General features: G+C 43.1%; 1 protein-coding gene across 1 annotated transcript in view; it reads right to left on the bottom strand.

Annotated features, from left to right (window-relative positions):
- LOC136021393 (protoheme IX farnesyltransferase, mitochondrial) overlaps positions 1–17059 on the bottom strand; it is a 102018-nt gene that overhangs the window by 17504 nt on the left and 67455 nt on the right. Inside the window, exon 5 of the mRNA XM_065693558.1 lies at positions 16850–16920. Within this exon, the coding sequence (XP_065549630.1) occupies positions 16850–16920 (71 nt within the window). The remainder of the gene's footprint in view (positions 1–16849; positions 16921–17059) is intronic.

The raw sequence follows: 17059 nt of genomic DNA, 5'->3' as shown, positions 1-17059 counted from the left end.
TGGACTGGAACAGCACCTTTAAGAAATGAGGCTTTATCAAAAGGGAAGAGAGAAGTTATGTGGCCGAGACCGCCAAAAGAGCTGTTCCGCTCCTGATGGATGAAGCCACATTTTTGTTTCTCAGTTTCTTCGTTTTTGCCTCTTTAAAAGGCAGTTCAGTTAGTGTCTGTAATGGTTCTAACGATCTCAGCAGAGGTTATCAAGTCAATGTGGGTTGTTCTTCATAAGCAGTTGATCCATATTACCTTCAGGCGTCCCGAAAGTGTCACATTTTCCTCTTCTCTCCAGTGTTTCCTTTACAATCAAGGAACTGTGGAATTCTTCTAGAAGACTAATTGTTCAACTTGCAAGTGCAAGTGCCTGCCCCTAACTCCAACTGAGATCAGAAACTCAAACTGTGACCTAATGATTCAGCTATGTTATTTCTGTCCCCTAAAATACTACTTGGCATTACAAAGGCACTGCAATCAGAAACTAGGACTTTGCTTTCTTGGTGGGACATGAGATAGAGAATTCAACTCACTCTCATGTAAACACGCAGTGTTTATAAGGTCTAGGAGAAGTATAAGCAACTCCTCGCTGGGAAAGAGAATAGTTGAGGAAAATGTAGAGGTTTCAGTCACTGGTGCAGTTCTTTCTGCTTCAGTGACTCCCAGGATTTTAAGAAGAAAAGACTGACCCTAGGTTTAAATCACAGCAATTTAAAGGCTGTTCTGATTTCCACTAGTTTATGGTCTTCAAGGGACCAGTAACAGGGACCATTATGCATCTCCATGCTGACACTGAGCCTGTGAAAACTCAGACATGTGGTATGAGGCTCATAGATTTGGTGCATGCTCCTTTGCTGGGCTGCCTGTCTCTTACTGAGGGAGCACAGGAGATCTCATTCCAGAGCAGAAGGCGGCTGTGATGCTGAGTTGTCACTGGGTTTGTCCCATCACCTAATGCCATGCAGCTCCTCCCACTACAGCCCTGTGCCACCAAGCAGCCCAGTGTGCACCAGAGGAGCATCAGCTTTGGGTAACTCAAGGCCAGGGAATTCTCTCATGGTGCTTAAAAGTGGCTGCAGGGTCTCTGCTGGTTTCCTTCATCCTTAAACCCTGCCATGCAGTAAGTGCAGGCTGATGACAGGCACTGGTACATAAGCCTCATTTCACTTGGGCGTTCACTTGTGCTAAGGGAATCGCTCCCATGGGAAAGAAGGGCAATCTTCCATTGGAAAATTGGCCAAGGAGCTAGCTCAGAAAGCAAACATATTGAGCAAGAAACTAGGTTTTATGATGGATTCCTGGGAGGAGTTGGTTTCAGTTATTTGGCTGATTAAAATCAGACTTTGGAAAAATACTCCAAGTGCCAAATGAGTTCTCTTCAAATTTCAACTCTAAAATACCCAGTATGTCACCACATTGGACACCTCCTAAAGGAAAACCAAAAACTGGTAGTTCTGCCTCGCTCCTCTTCTCTCATATTGCGAATGCATATGCCAAATTCTGTCTAATTTTACTGCTAAAAGACATTCGCATTCAAGTAAAAGCTTTTGAGAGAACTTCAGCTTGAACAGCGAATAACCAAACCTTCCCTGATCCAAAGAAAATGTGTTGATGTTTCACTCCCACAGAACTCACCCAACACAGACCCTCCCCAGTCACACTCCACTGAGAGCATCCAAGAGGAGGAGGAGCCGGAAGAGGAAAAGAGAGCCAGGTTTCTCTTCAGTCAACTCAAAGGTTTTGCTGACACAGGGGTGCCTGGAGAGATGCTGTCAGTCAGGCTGGGGATGACTGCTCAAGTGCTGGGGGGGACAGGGAGCAGGCAGAAGGAATCCCATGTGGATGATACTCAGGCATCCCCTGCACGTACAACCACGAGGCATCCATGTGTATCCTCATTCACTGTATCACTGATGAAGACTCTGGACAACACAGCAACCAGCCTATTTTACTCCATGTGCAATAGCATCATATCCAAAACTAGCTGCCACTTACAGATGATGTAGTTATATGTATATAATGATCCTACACACATGTGCATGAGATATATTTATTTAACAGGCTCCAGAGTCATGGATGATATTACTTATTGACTCACAGCGTTACTTGGAAAAATTGAGGCGGGAAAACAAATTAAAGCATTTGCCCATCTGTAAAATGAATGCATTATTTTACCTATTTCACAGCAGAATCAGCAAGCTTAATGTCTATAACGATCAATAATGTCACGACTACACATGCTTTTCTATGCTGTCTTTGGCAAAACATTTTGTGAAGACGAATGTAAAAGTACAGTTTGAACTAGAATTTAAATGACAGTATGAAAAAGGGAAAAAAAAGCTTAAAGATAATTTAGTTTGGAAAAAAACCAATCAAGAAGCCAGACAAAATTCCCTCTTAAAACCTATCCATGTTTAGAAATATGGAAAAATCCTGTATCAGCATCTAATGCTTCGACCTATCTCAGTGAATGTACTGATGCTCCTATGCTAATAGAGACACAAAGCCCATATGAATCCTGAATAGACGAACTCGTGCCATCAGCAGTTGCCTGCAATTCATGTTCAGATGTTATGTAAATACATGAGAAACTTCATTTGTGACCTTGTGTTAATGGGGAACTGGCACACAAAACATATTTACATAAAAGCATAAGCCTGGATGTAAGTGTCCATTTAAGACTGCCTGGGTATTTTTCAGGTGAAGCAGAAGTGCTTAGAGTTGAAAATGAGATTCAAAGCCAAATCCAGGAGGTAATAAAACAAATTCTGTCTTCTCCCTGTCTGTCAAAAACCTTTTATAGAAACATCACCCACTTCTAAAAGGGCAAACTGAAAAAAACCCAACCAAACAACAATGCCCTTTGGCTTTGCTGCAGCATGCACTGAATACCTTAATGAATTGAAACATTGCAGGTCCTGGATGATTATTTTGTGTTAGATCTTATTATTATTGACAACTGTCCCTTGAACCACAGGGCCAGCGATCTGCTCTGCTGGTCCCTGCCCACGGCTGGGGGTTGGAACTAGATGATCTTAAAGTCCCTTCCAACCCTAACTGTTCTATGATTGCATGATTCTATGAATGCAGGGTGATCTGAAATGAGCAGGGCACGGATGGTGAAGAATAAACTATGATGAAGGGCAGAGGCTGGGCACAGCACAGCACCCAGCTCTGCCCCCAAGCACCTCCAGCCAGGGTGCACCTCCCCATCTGATCCTCTGCATACAGGCATGGGCCGGTGGGGAGAGGGAAGGTGGGAAGAGCAGGATCTGCATCCTCACTTTCCTCTGCGTGGGATTTTTAGTAACAGCAAATACTCTGCACAGACCATACCCTTTAATTAAACTGCAATTCCACTTAGTTTTTGATGAGACAAAACTGGTTTTAGTTTTTAGGGAGTCTTCTGTTTTGTTCAAGCCCATGCTCCCTCCCCTCACTCTGCTGCTGCCCACAGAAATGGTCCTAAGTTATCCCTGATTTCAGCATCTTCCACAGTGGCAGCTAAACAGTGCCAAGACAATAGAAGTGAGATGGACAGCTCAGATTAATCTCAATATTGCTACTCTGGGTGCTAAGTCTGTCTGTGTATAGTGTCAAAACAATCTGTAGTAAAGAAAGAAGAGAAGCATCCTGAACCCTCAACTCACAGGGCTGAAAATAGCAGGAGCTCGGAAGAAGGTATTTGGCAGACAAAGAATACAAGAGTGATTCTCATCTCTGCAATTTCATTTCAACAGGCTGAGATATGAGTCCAGTGCAGGAACACTGTTCCAAAGCCATAATTAAAATCAGATTTCAGGAGGAAGCATCATAAGTTGCTTATTATTTCTGGAATCTCTAGGTACTAAAAATGTCCCCAGACTACTCGCCAGTACAAGGCTGCTGGAGGAAGCCCCCTCCTCTCCCTAATTTTTTCCAGGTCAGCAGTAAGCTATGAAGGCTTCGGAAGCCACTTAAACTCACACAAAAGCATCAGCCTGATGTTTTTACATTTTCCAACAGCAATGAGAGGTTATATAAACTGAAGTGCAGGTCACATCCCTTTGAAGGTCTCTTTGGCTGCAAAAGCTCACGGGCATTTCAAGAGGAGAAGATGCCCATGGAGATCCCCAGCACAAATGCACCTAGCCCCGTGCAGAAAACCGTCATTCTCCCCAGCTGCTGGTTTAGTTTTGCTCATCTTCTTTTGGCATCTTCTCAATCCCTGTGGCCAGGCAACACTGAGAGTTGCCAAAACCCAGTCCCAGGGTAGGAGCTGAGCATGCAATCACCATGGCTGTCATATGGTACTGAGCTATGATTCAGTCACCTCCCTCAGCCAAAGCAGGATCAGCAAAGGGATTCTTTAAAGATTTTAGTCAAATCTTTAAAGATCAGCACCCGAGAACTGATGAACCCTCTCCAGCAGCTTCCAGAGATCCACCAAGAAAACCAGGGAACACCATCAACCCCAGGAGTTACACCAGGCGATCCCATCCCACTGGGAAGAGACACAACAAGCAGAGGACATTACGCACTGCAGCACCATATGACCGTTTGGAAGCCTTTGTGCCCCTAGGACTTAGGTAATGGGGAAGAAGGGCCATCATCTCCTTCAAGCACACATCTGGAGTGCATTTGTGTGCTTTCCAGCCCTGCTTCCCCAGATGGACAGATGCCTGAAACCAGCAGTGGGGTCGTCTGCTGGCGCAAGTGCCGTCACCTCAGCTGACTGCAAAAATGAGCTGTAAAAGGCACATTTTGCCCTGAATAGCAACGGTAGCTTCCCTAGAATTATTTTTGATGGGAGGTTAAAAAATCCCCACTCATTCAGCTTCTGAGCTCAAAGTAAGGCACAGAGCATTCAAAAGCAATCAGTAATCATGGCAGAAAACTGAATGATGGCAATCTACCAACACTGAAATTAAATGTTAACTTTCCACACAAATCCTTTTAGGCTGCATATTTATATATTTAGTAATAAAAACCATATTCATGACCACTGTCAGCTGTAAAAGTTCTACAGTAATAACAACACCACTAATGGAAACTGAAACTGGAATAACACTGCTTGGATCAGTAGCTTCATCGCTGAGGACTTCTCTAAAATGATTCTATTTTTCTATGCAAAAGACATTACATTAAACTCCAGAAGAGTCCCACAGACAGACTGAGGATGTACCTGATAGAAAAACCATAGCCACCCTTTGGTCTGAGATTTTAAATCAAACTGCTTACATGATGCTACATGATGACCCATAATGAATACAGTTTTGAGGCAGCATGTCTGTTTTTAAGGATTCAAAGCATGACTGACAAGGTGTTTTCATATTCAACTACAACTTTCAATTACAGATTGGCTTAGTCTCCAGGAGAGATCTTTCTTCCCAATTAAAAGGGAAAAATAGCTTTAGCACTACCAGAATGGACATGCTGCCAGACCCCTTTATTTCTTTCATGTAGATCTGATTCGGCAGCAGTCAGAAGCGTTAGTAAACACAAGCAATCTGTGTTCTCACTTTTGGTACCATCTTCCATAGGTACGTTGTGAAAAGCCTCCAAACCTGCTGATTGAGGCTTCATCCTGCAAAGTACCAGAATTATATTAAACAGTGTCTATCAATGAGATAAAATGCTACTATTTTAAGGGGAAAAAAATGCAGAGAAAGATCTTAATAGATATTCATTTATTCTCTCTCAGTCATGCAGGAAAGTTCATGACTCATGACAAGGGATGAAGGATGATGTATTTTAAAGCCAGAATGTGAAACGAAATTACACTTTTAATTGGGAATTCAATTTTTCCCCATCAACTCCAAATATCAGAGTACACGCTTGTCTATCATTTACCACTGAAGACTGACAAGACGTCCTTTAGGAGGTGCAAATAAATGGGGAGCTTTGTCAAGTCTCTTAGTTTTTCCTTAATGAATTATTTAGCTTTGTCTTCACAAGTTAAGCAGCAGTATCTACATTCTGTCAGCGTCTGGTATGTCATCCCCAAAAACGTGTTGCTGTGGCAGATCAGGCTCTACATGCACTACAAATATCGAATTTGAGACCAAATCCCCTTTAACTGGGTATGAAACTACCGCAAGTTTTGAGATTGCCAGAACGCGCTTGTTGCGATTCTGCCTGCTTCTGGTTTTGTAACCGGCTTTTTGTGATTTGGTTTCTGATATTATCTGTGACAAAGACGTTGACGATCTCAGATGGGACAGTGCTTTTCCCCATATGCACAGTACAATAGTGTGGAAAACAGTGGAAACTTTCCAAAGCCAACTTGTGACACAAAATCTGAGCTGTGGAGAAACCCTGTTGTAAGAGGAGGCATGAAACTTGTAGGTGCTCCCAAAAACCCCAATGAGCTGGGTTAATGGATAGCATTTAAGCACACTTAAATAAGGACTTTAACACCACAGCATTGTGCCTCCAGATTAAGGGTTTACAGAGCTGAACCTCAAATAAACCTCTTTCAAATGCAAATGTTTGGGAAAGAAATCACCCCGAATACCTTTCCTTTGTCTATGGGGCTCAGCCAGGCCAGTCAGCACTAACCTGGATGCGGTTTTGAATGACAGCTGGAGCATCAGTAGGGAAAAGGGGCAGGACGCCCTGTGACTCCCTGTCTAAATCTCCCAAGGAATGTCATACAGTGACAACTTGGCCTGTGTGGAGCTCAGTGATGGGTAAACATGGATAGCTACCTGGGTTTTCTGATGCAGTTGCCACCTTGAGATTTGGAACTAAATTGCCAACCCAGCTCTGGCTTTGCTATCTCATGTACTTGTTCAGGAGTCTATGCAGTGTAAATAAATACAGACTACAATAAAATATCCCGTGTCTGTGTCAATTCAGTTCTCCCCCACTAAAAACACAATCCGTGTGTGGAGCCCACGCTGCCCTGTTGCGCTGTGTATCGCTATTGTAGAAAAGCATAATCAACGCTGTATTTTAACCAAACTGGAGGCAATTAGTTCCCCTCACTCCTCAAAGACCTGAGCTACAGATGTTCTGCTTCCCTTGCCAGAGCGAGGAACTTTAAAACTATCATAAACAAGCACAGCTCATTTAAAAGAATCATTTCATCTTGAAAGGGACACATCTCTCTTTTTTATGCTTGTGTAAATCAAAATGGGCTTGATCGATTCTGCTGAAAGTTCCACAAAGACGCGATGTGTGTGCTAAGATGAGGCAAGAGGAATTTTGACTTGGCTGAAAATAGAGAATTGAGTCCCACCCTCATGGAGCTTTCTTCTAAACATATTCCTCTCTCATTTGTACCAGTCTAACTCCACACAGATGATGCTCTTTCATTGTTCATGGGTTCCAGAGTCTGCCCAGAAAACCAAGACTGAAGCAACCACAGGTTTGGGATGAGACGGCTCACAAAGCCCTGGGGACACCTGCAGTTCACAAATATCACAGAAGACAGAAACAGAACTTATGCTGCCCCTTGTTATTAAGCAGAAGCTCCAACTGGGCCTCATAGAATGGTTTGGGTGGGAAAAGACCTTAAGATCATCCAGTTCCAACCCTCTGCCATGGGCAGGGATGCCTCACACTAGACTATGCCACCCAAGGCTCTGTCCAACCTGGCCTTGAACACTGCCAGGGATGAGGCAGCCACAGCTTCTCTGGGCACCCTGTGCCAGCACCTCAACACTCTCACAGTAAAGAACTTCTTCCTTAGATCAAACCTGAACTTCCCCTGTTTCAGTTTAAACCCATCACCCCTTGTCCTATCACTGCAGTCCCTGATGAAGAGTCCCTCTGCAGCATCCTTGTAGCCCCCTTCAGATACCGGAAGGCTGCTCTGAGGTCTCCACGCAGTCTTCTCTTCTCCTGGCTGAACAGCCCCAACTTTCTCAGCCTGTCTCATCACTTCACTTGAAGTAAAAAATTAAAAAGACCCATACTTACAACATGTTTATGCTCTTGTTACACTTGCTGTACACACCAGAACGCTAATCATAACAGCCCTAAGCAACCCTGCAGAGCCTTAGCCTTGCTCTATGGCTCTATTAGGTAGGAGTGAAAGGGTGAGTAATAATATTCACAGCTTCCCCTGTGACAGGAAAATGTAAATATTTCTTCAAAGTGCTTACAAGACAAACGTACAGTACATTTGAAAAATGTCCCCCTCAATATTTAAACTAAATCCTCCTTTTTCACCTGACAAACCTGACCTTACAGCATGGCAGCTAAGTGAGCCATTCATTCTACGTCAAAATCTCAATCCTCTGTTTAAGAACCAGAGACCAGCTGACAAACAGGATGGATAATATGGTCTATCCAGAAACATTTTTCTGTGATTTAGCATGATTAAACCTAACATGTGCTTCTGCTGAGCCCTGAGCATTTGGAAAGCAGGGGGTAAAGAAGTCTCAAGCCAGTTCTCAGCCTCAGTAAGATGGAGAAAACTTAAGTTCTAGAGTATTTATAGAATCATGGAATAGTTTGGGTTGGAAAGGACCTTAAAGCTCATCCAGTTCCAGCCCCCTGCCACAGGCAGGGACACCTTCCACTAGACCAGGTTGCTCCAAGCCCCTGTGTCCAACCTGGCCTTGAACACTGCCAAGGATGGGGCAGCCACAGCTTCCCTGGGCACCCTGTGCCAGCACCTCAGCACCCTCACAGGGAAGAACATTTTCCTTATATCTAATCTAAACCGCCCCTCTTTCAGCCCAAAGTCATTCCTCCTTGCCTTATCACTACAACCTGGTTTTCACCAACCTGCTCTTCCAAGAAAAGAGGAAAGATAGTCCAGCCATTGAGACCACTGACTCTAAACACATCCCAAGGAGCAATGCAAATGGAAGAGTTTGGCTATTCATTACAGCCACAGACAGCAGGACAAGAAGCAGTGGTCTGAAGTGGAAGGAGGATCAGGCTCTCCACACCAAGTGGCAGAGCCATCACACAGATGAACCTGTTAAACTGCAGTTTAAATCAGATCTTTCCTATCTGCAGATTGCTCTGCAACACTGCAAGCATGCATTTGATTTGATTTGTGCAATTTTAACACTCTACAGCACGCTCTTAAGTAGGTGCTATGTTTCATCTGAGAGGTGAGGAGGATGAGAATGGTTGTATTTTGGGATGAGCGCATTATTATTCGGTAGTTTACCTACAATTAGCATCTGGAGTTGTATTTTACACTTAAAACCCAAACAAAAAAGTCCTTTTATACCATAAATGTGCACAAATACAACATAATCATTGTCACACAAGGGCAGCAGTGTGAGCCACTGTGGCTCACGCTTCTTTACAGCATGATTTATAATTTAATATTCCTTGTGATTCTATGTGCCTAGCAAAAAAATATTAACTAAAACATATCAAAGAGGTTCCCCCCATATCTCAACCTCAGGAATGCAGCTTTCCTGGTCATAAAGACTGGAGAGCGAGCATCTGTGTTAGCACAGCTAATTAAAGTGTAAGAAAACCTCTCTTCTATCTGACTTGTGAAGTTGATAACACGTAAGTTATAACTTGTATAAGACATGATAAACTCTGTCCTTCACCAAAAGAAATGCACTTCTAACATGACTTACTGTAAACAGATCCCAGGGTCTAGCAGCTTCTAATCAGAGGCAGCACAGTAATGGACTTGTTGAGCGGTGAGATTTCCTACAACACTTGGCACACGTTGAATAATGATGCTGTTGTGGTTAAACCAGATAAGGTTCAATACTTACACAGGGAACAAAGTGTTGGGTTTTTGACTGCATTAAGCCACAATTTACAAACACGAACCTGAAATGTTTGACATATGAGGGAAGAAGAGCCACCAGGAGAACACTGGAGAGGATCTTGGGCTTCAAGCTTTAAGTTTTCAAGGGGGAAAACTCACTTTGACATCACCTTTGAATGAAATGACTCATCACTAGTCAGTCAAAAAAGAAAAGAGTCAATGGCTACAACTGATGTCCAAGAGGCCCGTTCAGATGGGACACAAAGATGGAAGGATTAGTGTATAATAGCTTGGTTCCCTCCAGCTCACAGGGCTCTACCCCCCGGTGAGGAGCTGACATGAGAGGATAAGACAACTCCATTAAGGAGCCCATATCACTTCTCCGCAGCACTCCCCACAAGCAGATGGAGCAGCTATTTAGCCAAATGCACCGTGACTCCTGGTTTATACATGAGCATCTGGGATGTTTCCTGACGTGGGGCGATGTACAATGTACTCTGATTTATCAACTGTCCCACGTGCAATTAAAGATCCAGATAAGTAATTCGGTGGTAAAGGCCCCTTGGCTGAACTGAAAAGCACCAAGGCGTGAGGGGTCAAGTGTTTCTGCGGGATTTATATTTACCAAACAGAGCTGCCTGCAAAGGAATGTCCCCACTGAGCTGTGGCAGAATTAGGTCCGAGGAGGAGTGAGCTGAAGGCACTAGCTGGATAGCTTAGCAATTTCTTTGTTTCAACTGAAACGAATTTGAATGTAATGTCAGAGGTATTAAAACAACCCTCTTTATTGCCCTAAGAAACAAAATAGAGATGTAGTTAGAGCTGCATAATTTCCTGCTAATACACATTTTGATCTGAGGATAATGTGCAGTATCACCATTTTTCAGCGCATTCTACAAAAGGCCTCTAATACCTTAGAACCATTTAATCAACATCCTATGCAGGCAGTGAAGAGATAATTGAAATATAAGTACTGTCATCCATATCCCCTTTGGGAAAGTGACACAGTAAGCATTATATCATTCCATTAGACCATCCTTTGATGTGGGTTTTATTCTCATTAAACTATGTTTTAGCCTCAAGGTTTCTCCCCCCCCCCTACACACACTCCTCCATGATGTGACCATGCCAGAACCAACCCCCCCCCCCCCATCCCGTTGTTCAAAGGGAAGAAGTACATTTTTACAAGCAATTGTACATGTCAGAAATATAAAGCTGCCTTCTTAATTTCTTGTTTACCAAACAGAGTCAATGACAGCTTCTGGAAAACACAGGGTGGAAAAAAACCCAGGGAAGGCAGGGGGGTGGTGGTGGGGAAGGAATGCATTTACTTGTTTTCAAATAATAAAGCCTCAATACAAGCAGGAGAAAAAAAAAAAAAAAAAAAAAAAAAAAGGCAGCCGTGGTGGTGTCTGCTTTGAATTGTGCCCTGTTTAAACAAGAGGAAAGCCTCCCACTGAAAAAAGAAACATTTTTATCATTCACAAAGATCTCAGGGCAGTCCCTTTAAAATGAGGTATTTTCTAAACAAAATAGTGGAATGTTTCCCTGCAGGGAACGAGCATCTGATCCCTTAAAAATGATTATTCTTGAAGAACTGTAGATTTATGGAGGTTTTGTTTTATTTGTTTTAACTTAAGTCGAATGAAACCTGTCTGAAATGACCACCCAAGGGAGCAGCCCAGCCAGCCTAAGCAGAGGCTGCTCTTTAAATGGGAACCAAAGTTGTACCCAAACCCTTGGGGAGGTTTTAAACTCCTGGCTTAAAGCAGGGCTGGCTAAATGCTTAATGCAGGCTTCAGCCTAAGCTGAGGACACGGATTTCTTCTCACATCAGTGGAGCTCCACTAACATCAGTAGGAACCTTCCGGATTCACATTAGTGTTAACAAGCAAAGAATCAAGCTAATTACACTGAGTTATCAACAGTGATTACAGGAGGATGTTTTTCCTTAAGATGCACACAGATTTGTTCAGCATGTTCTGGTTTTGTTACACTTGTACTTGTAAGCTCTGCTACAGGTAACTGAGAGGAAAACCCAGCTTTACATAGAACTACTCTAGTCACGGTGTGGTTTTGAACAACTAGGGAAAGTTTGACATGTTTAAGACTGTCCAAGTTACACAGCTGCAATTATAACTACAATTAGTTAATATAAGAGAAACATCACTAACTTAGGAGGTCTTTTTGGTCTCATTCTTCAAGAGTTTGGCTTACACCTTAAACTGATCAAAGTCAACATTCCACTCTGAAATGTCAACAAGGAGAAAAGCATTACTGCCTCCATTAACTGCAATAACCACTAACCCTGGCCATAAGAAGCTCATACACAGAACACAGCTCCTTGTGCATTGTTAAGTGAGGAAGTTAATGGGATTCTAGGAAAAAATAGTCCCCAAACAACATGAAGATTTATTTCTTTAAAGGCATCCCAGGCACTATCTGTGTTGTGCCACCTTCTGCCACGTTAATAGACTTAAACTTCGTCAATGGGCAAGGAAAAGCAAGTTTGAGAGTGCAAATATTCTGTGTAAGGAGAATTTAACTAAATCCTATAGTGCATTATTCTCATATTGAAGGTTATGAGACCAGACTGGATAAAGCCTGCAGCAACCAGGTCTGACCTAAGAGCTGATCCTGCTGTGAGCAGATCAGTCTGCAGGACCTCTCCTAAGGTTCTGATGCAGGACCATCCTGACACTGCCTGTATAGCGCTTCACAGCCCGGGGGACATGAAACCTGGGGGTAAAGCAAGGGAGAAACCCCATCCCCACTCCCTGGTAGACTCTGCAGCCACTGCTAAGACCAAACCCAAAGGACTTGGCACAGAAATGGCTGCAGGACACAAAATGTGTGGGAACAGAACTGAAAGGCGTCCACACAGCCATGACTTGGTTATTTAGAATGTGCTGGTCGAGACTTTTTTAAGATGAAAAAGTATTCCTGTACAACTGTTATGTTTTTTATGGGTGCTTAGCACAGCAGCTCCAGCAGTACTTGAAGTTCATAAACCTGGTAGCTTTTTAACTGGAGCGTGTGCAGCTCTGTGTAGTGGGGCAATCAAAACTGTCACTTGGTACAATATAATGGAGCAGGACACTTGTCATCGTCGAGGCTAAGCTCACTCAGCTACTGAAGCTAATACTAGAGATTTATTTAAACTCACCTGCAGGAATATTAAATCCATTACCTTAAAAAGCAATAGGAATAAATCAGACCCAACAGGAAACCAGGCAAAGCTGCTGCCATTTCAGTCCAAACTTTGTCTGAGCCCATGAAATTTTTCCTTGTCAATGACACTAATAGCAGGAAAAATAATATCAGCTGTTGTTACAATGCAAAATACAAACACACTCAATGGGTTTAACACTGCAGCCCAAGTATGACGAACATCTCAAGCTGTTTGGATTTTCAAACAAGACTTGAAGGGTCAGAGGAGGGAAGGAGGACATGTGGGCAGGCTGGAATGATGGATGGTGTTTAGTGGCATGCTGTGTTTGGGTCTCCTCTTGTTATTTTTGCAACAGGATGTCTCTGATTACTCTCTGAATAGAGAACAAGGATGGTTACGTCTCGTTGCTCAAAGGAACCATTTTTTCCAGAGCCTCACAAATTAAATAGGACATTGTAAAGCAAAGCAGTCGATGATCTATCAGGTGCTGTTTGTCATAAATCTAGCAACAGTGTCAGAAGATTCCCCTGGGGCATCAGCGGTAGATTTGGGGCTGGCAAATAAGGTGTGTGTACTCTTGTGCCTATGCACATCAGACCCCAGCTCTGCAGAGTCCTCTGTCATTGCCTGTACGGTTTGATCCAGGCCAAAAGGCATAAAATACACACAGCAGGGGCACACGGAGCCTCTCACTATTTCAGTATTAAAGTTGATGCGGTATGGAGAGGACTTCGCAAAGGATGGAGAACAACTGTTTTTCCAAACCCCATCCTTACAGAACTGGATCCTGGCTCACAGGGTGCTCACAGCAAAGGTCAGGCCAAAGCTGCCAAACTTAAACACTTCTTGAGTGTCACCAGTAAGATAAAGACACTCTGTCCCCAGCCAAACCTCTGATTCACACTCCACACTTCAGCCCTGGCCACAGAGCATTTCTTTGGGAGCTACCGAGGTTCCTCACTGATGCCAAAGGAAACTGCAAGTCCTCAGCAACTTGTAGAAAAGGCTGAGATGAAGGGAACTGGGAACCATGTGATTGTGTATGCAGGGAAATGAGCACACACAGGTGTTGCCATAAAGGACAGGACGTGTTGTTTTTCAAACAAAACCGGGTTTCAAACAAAGTGAAAGCTTCAGGCAGAAAGGAAGGAGAGACATGTTGGAGGTAAGGACAGTCAGAACTGCCAGCTGATCTTAAACCTAAATAAACTTGGGGCTGAAGCTGCGAATGGAGGCCATGAAGTGAAACACAAGGGAATCATTTCTCTACACCAGCATAGCATAACATTTCCTAATGAGCCAGCTCCATGAATTAGCTTATCTAAACTAAAGGCGTCAGCTCATCCAGGGACTGGATGAATCAGAAACACTAAGGACCTCTCACTGGGGGTTACCAGCTTGATTCTGGCCCAAGCTCAAAGGGTCTAAGAATCATCTTCATGATGCCACAACCTCTATAAAGAATGTCACTGGTCTCAGTGCAGTTTCTCAGTGGGCAGAAGTTCATATCAAAGCCATCACCAAAAGCCTTTCCAAGGAGCTGCAGTGAGCCAACACGATGGAGAGTTAACAACCTTCCCACTCTTTCAAAGGGACCTCGGGACTGGACCATAGAAAAACTGCAACCCAACCTGGCCAGTTCTGTAACAAGGATTACGTGGAATAAATAAAAAGGAAGGGAAGAAATTAAAAGCCACAGGAAATCACAATGTATTTACAAACAGAGTAGATGAAGACGGATCATAAAATGATGCCTCATTTGCACTGGATATCACAGATGTTGCAACACAGCAGAGTTAAAAAAGCAGCAAGCATTTATGACATGAAGCAGCTAAAGGGAAGAAAATGTCAGAACTCAAATGTCAGACAAATATGGGGCAGGAACTCTGCCCATACCCCGAGCTCTCTGCATTCCTTCCCAGAGCCAAGACACCGGACTCTTACACACAGCTTATCCATCTCGGTCTGGTCTGGTTTTGACTAGTTTTAGCAGAACCATTTAAGGGTTTTATTTAATCAGCCAGGAAGGAAAGAGTTCAAGGAACACCAGGGAATATGTGGCAAAATATAACGAGGTTAGATCACTTGCACTGGATTATTCTCCTCTGGCACACCGCAGAAGAAATAACCCCAGTCAAGGTCTGCATGTTCTTGTCTACAGGGAACGAGGGCGGCATTATTCAAGGTAAGTGACACTTTAAAGAACTTTAAATTAGCTGTTGACAGTCAGGTAGATAGATTGATGAGTGATTACTCAAAGTCCCCAACATTACCATTTTGTGGTGAAAGCAAATATGAAGGGAGGGGGAAGTAAGAAAATCCATTAAATGCGGGTTTGCCAATCTGTGGTGCATTCGGATGACAGTGGAGTTCATTTAAGGACACTGTGAACTTATGAAACAAATTGCTTTCTCCGAATCCAAAGTTGGCAGAAAGTTTCCTAGCTATGTTTTTGACTCCAGAAACACTGCAATGCTAGTACACTATGATAAAAACAAACACTAGAACATCCCCCCCATCATCTTTCTTCCTAATGAGTGTTGCTTCTTCCAAAGCTAAAGGACCACATGCAAGTGGAGCAGCAATGCAGCTCCCCTGTACGGCATGATTAGAGCTGCCTTAGTGTATGCACAACAGCTGCCCTCACTGCAGTGGTCCCTAAAATATGTTTTTAAGTAAAATTAACTCAACTCAGGCATCTGTAATTAGCACCATCCTCGAGAACAAATGGGACCAAGTTTATTGAAGCACTCTAGCTATTTACAATGAGAGTGAATTTACCCCGAGGTTCACTTGACTATTTTGTCTCAATTTTCTTGTAATTTCATCCATCACATTTTTTTCAGCCCTCCAAAGGTGATGGATAAAACACAGAAATAAATAGGACCAACTGTTCGCAGAAGCCTAAGGGAAAACATAATTTTGTTATAAATAATCCTTGGCACAAATCATGGAAACGCAATACTAAAATTGTTTGTTGAATCATTTATGAATTGGGCCTTCAGTTTTAGTTTGCAAATAAGCTGGAGGTTTCTGGTGATGTTCTTTTTCACTTTGCTTTTTTAGCTGGGAAACAGCCTTTGAGAAACTGTACTGATACATAATCCAGAAAACAGAGTGAATCAAGGATTTTTGCTTTATCCAAGGGATTCCCTATGCTAATAAAGGGCTTTTTTGGGAGGTGGAGAGGGAAGGATTTACTTATGGATGATAATAAACTAAATGATGTCAAAATTTTATTTTCTTTTCATAAGATGCCACCATTGAAAGCATTCACCACATGCAGAAAAGGCAAAGACAAGATGGTGCCTCCCAAAACAACTATAAAAATGAGTTGCAGCTACCTCTGCTGGGAGATTCCAATGGATGTTCATGTTCTAACAGATGTATGTGACTACTACAACTAATCTATGTGTTTGTATTTGTTCTTAGAGGGGATATTTTGAAGATGTCATAGAATCATAGAAAGTCAGGGTTGGAAAGGACCTTAAGCTCATCCAGTTCCAACCCCCTGCCATGGGCAGGGGTACCTCACACTAGACCATGTCACCCAAGGCTCTGTGCAAGCTAGCCCTGAACACTGACAGGGATGGAGCATTCACAACCCTGGGCAACCCATTCCAGTGCCTCACCACCCTCACAGTAAAGAACTTCTTCCTTACATCTAACCTGAACTTCCCTTGCGACAAACTAATGCAGAAGTTCAGTGGAACATAACCACGTGCTCCCACACTGTTCATGCAGATGTCACGCATGAAGAAATACACAACATGTGTGGAAATCCTACTGTCTTGACAAATTCAGTGTTTCAGAGCACAGCTGATGACCCAAAATCCCCCCCATGAAAGTGATAAACACATAGAACTACGGCAAACCAGCGAGGTGCTAAGTTCTTTTGTCTGAGTGTGCTATTTTTTGTCATCTGAACAGAAAAAGAAGCTTGGAGATAGATAAAAGCAACATGAAGACTCATTCCTTATTAGGCAGAGCAGGTGTGCAGAGCCTTACCTGATCTGTCCTCGCACCAGTGGTCTGTTTTTTGTCCTGTTCATATTTGAGTCAAACGGAACCTCAAAGAACTGTAATTAAAAAAAAAAGAGAGAAGAGGAAGAATCAAAATGAAAGGATGCCAGAAAGGATGCCATGCGTGGAATGCGCTGTCTGTGTCTGCAGGTGCTTTCATCTCTAGGTTTGAAGGTTCAGAAATACAACGAAAAT

This window comes from Lathamus discolor, chromosome 13 (assembly GCF_037157495.1).
Source record: "Lathamus discolor isolate bLatDis1 chromosome 13, bLatDis1.hap1, whole genome shotgun sequence".
Classification (NCBI taxonomy): Eukaryota; Metazoa; Chordata; class Aves; order Psittaciformes; family Psittacidae; genus Lathamus; species Lathamus discolor.
Note: the sequence above shows the minus strand (reverse complement) of the source record. Positions and strands in the feature narration are given on the sequence as shown.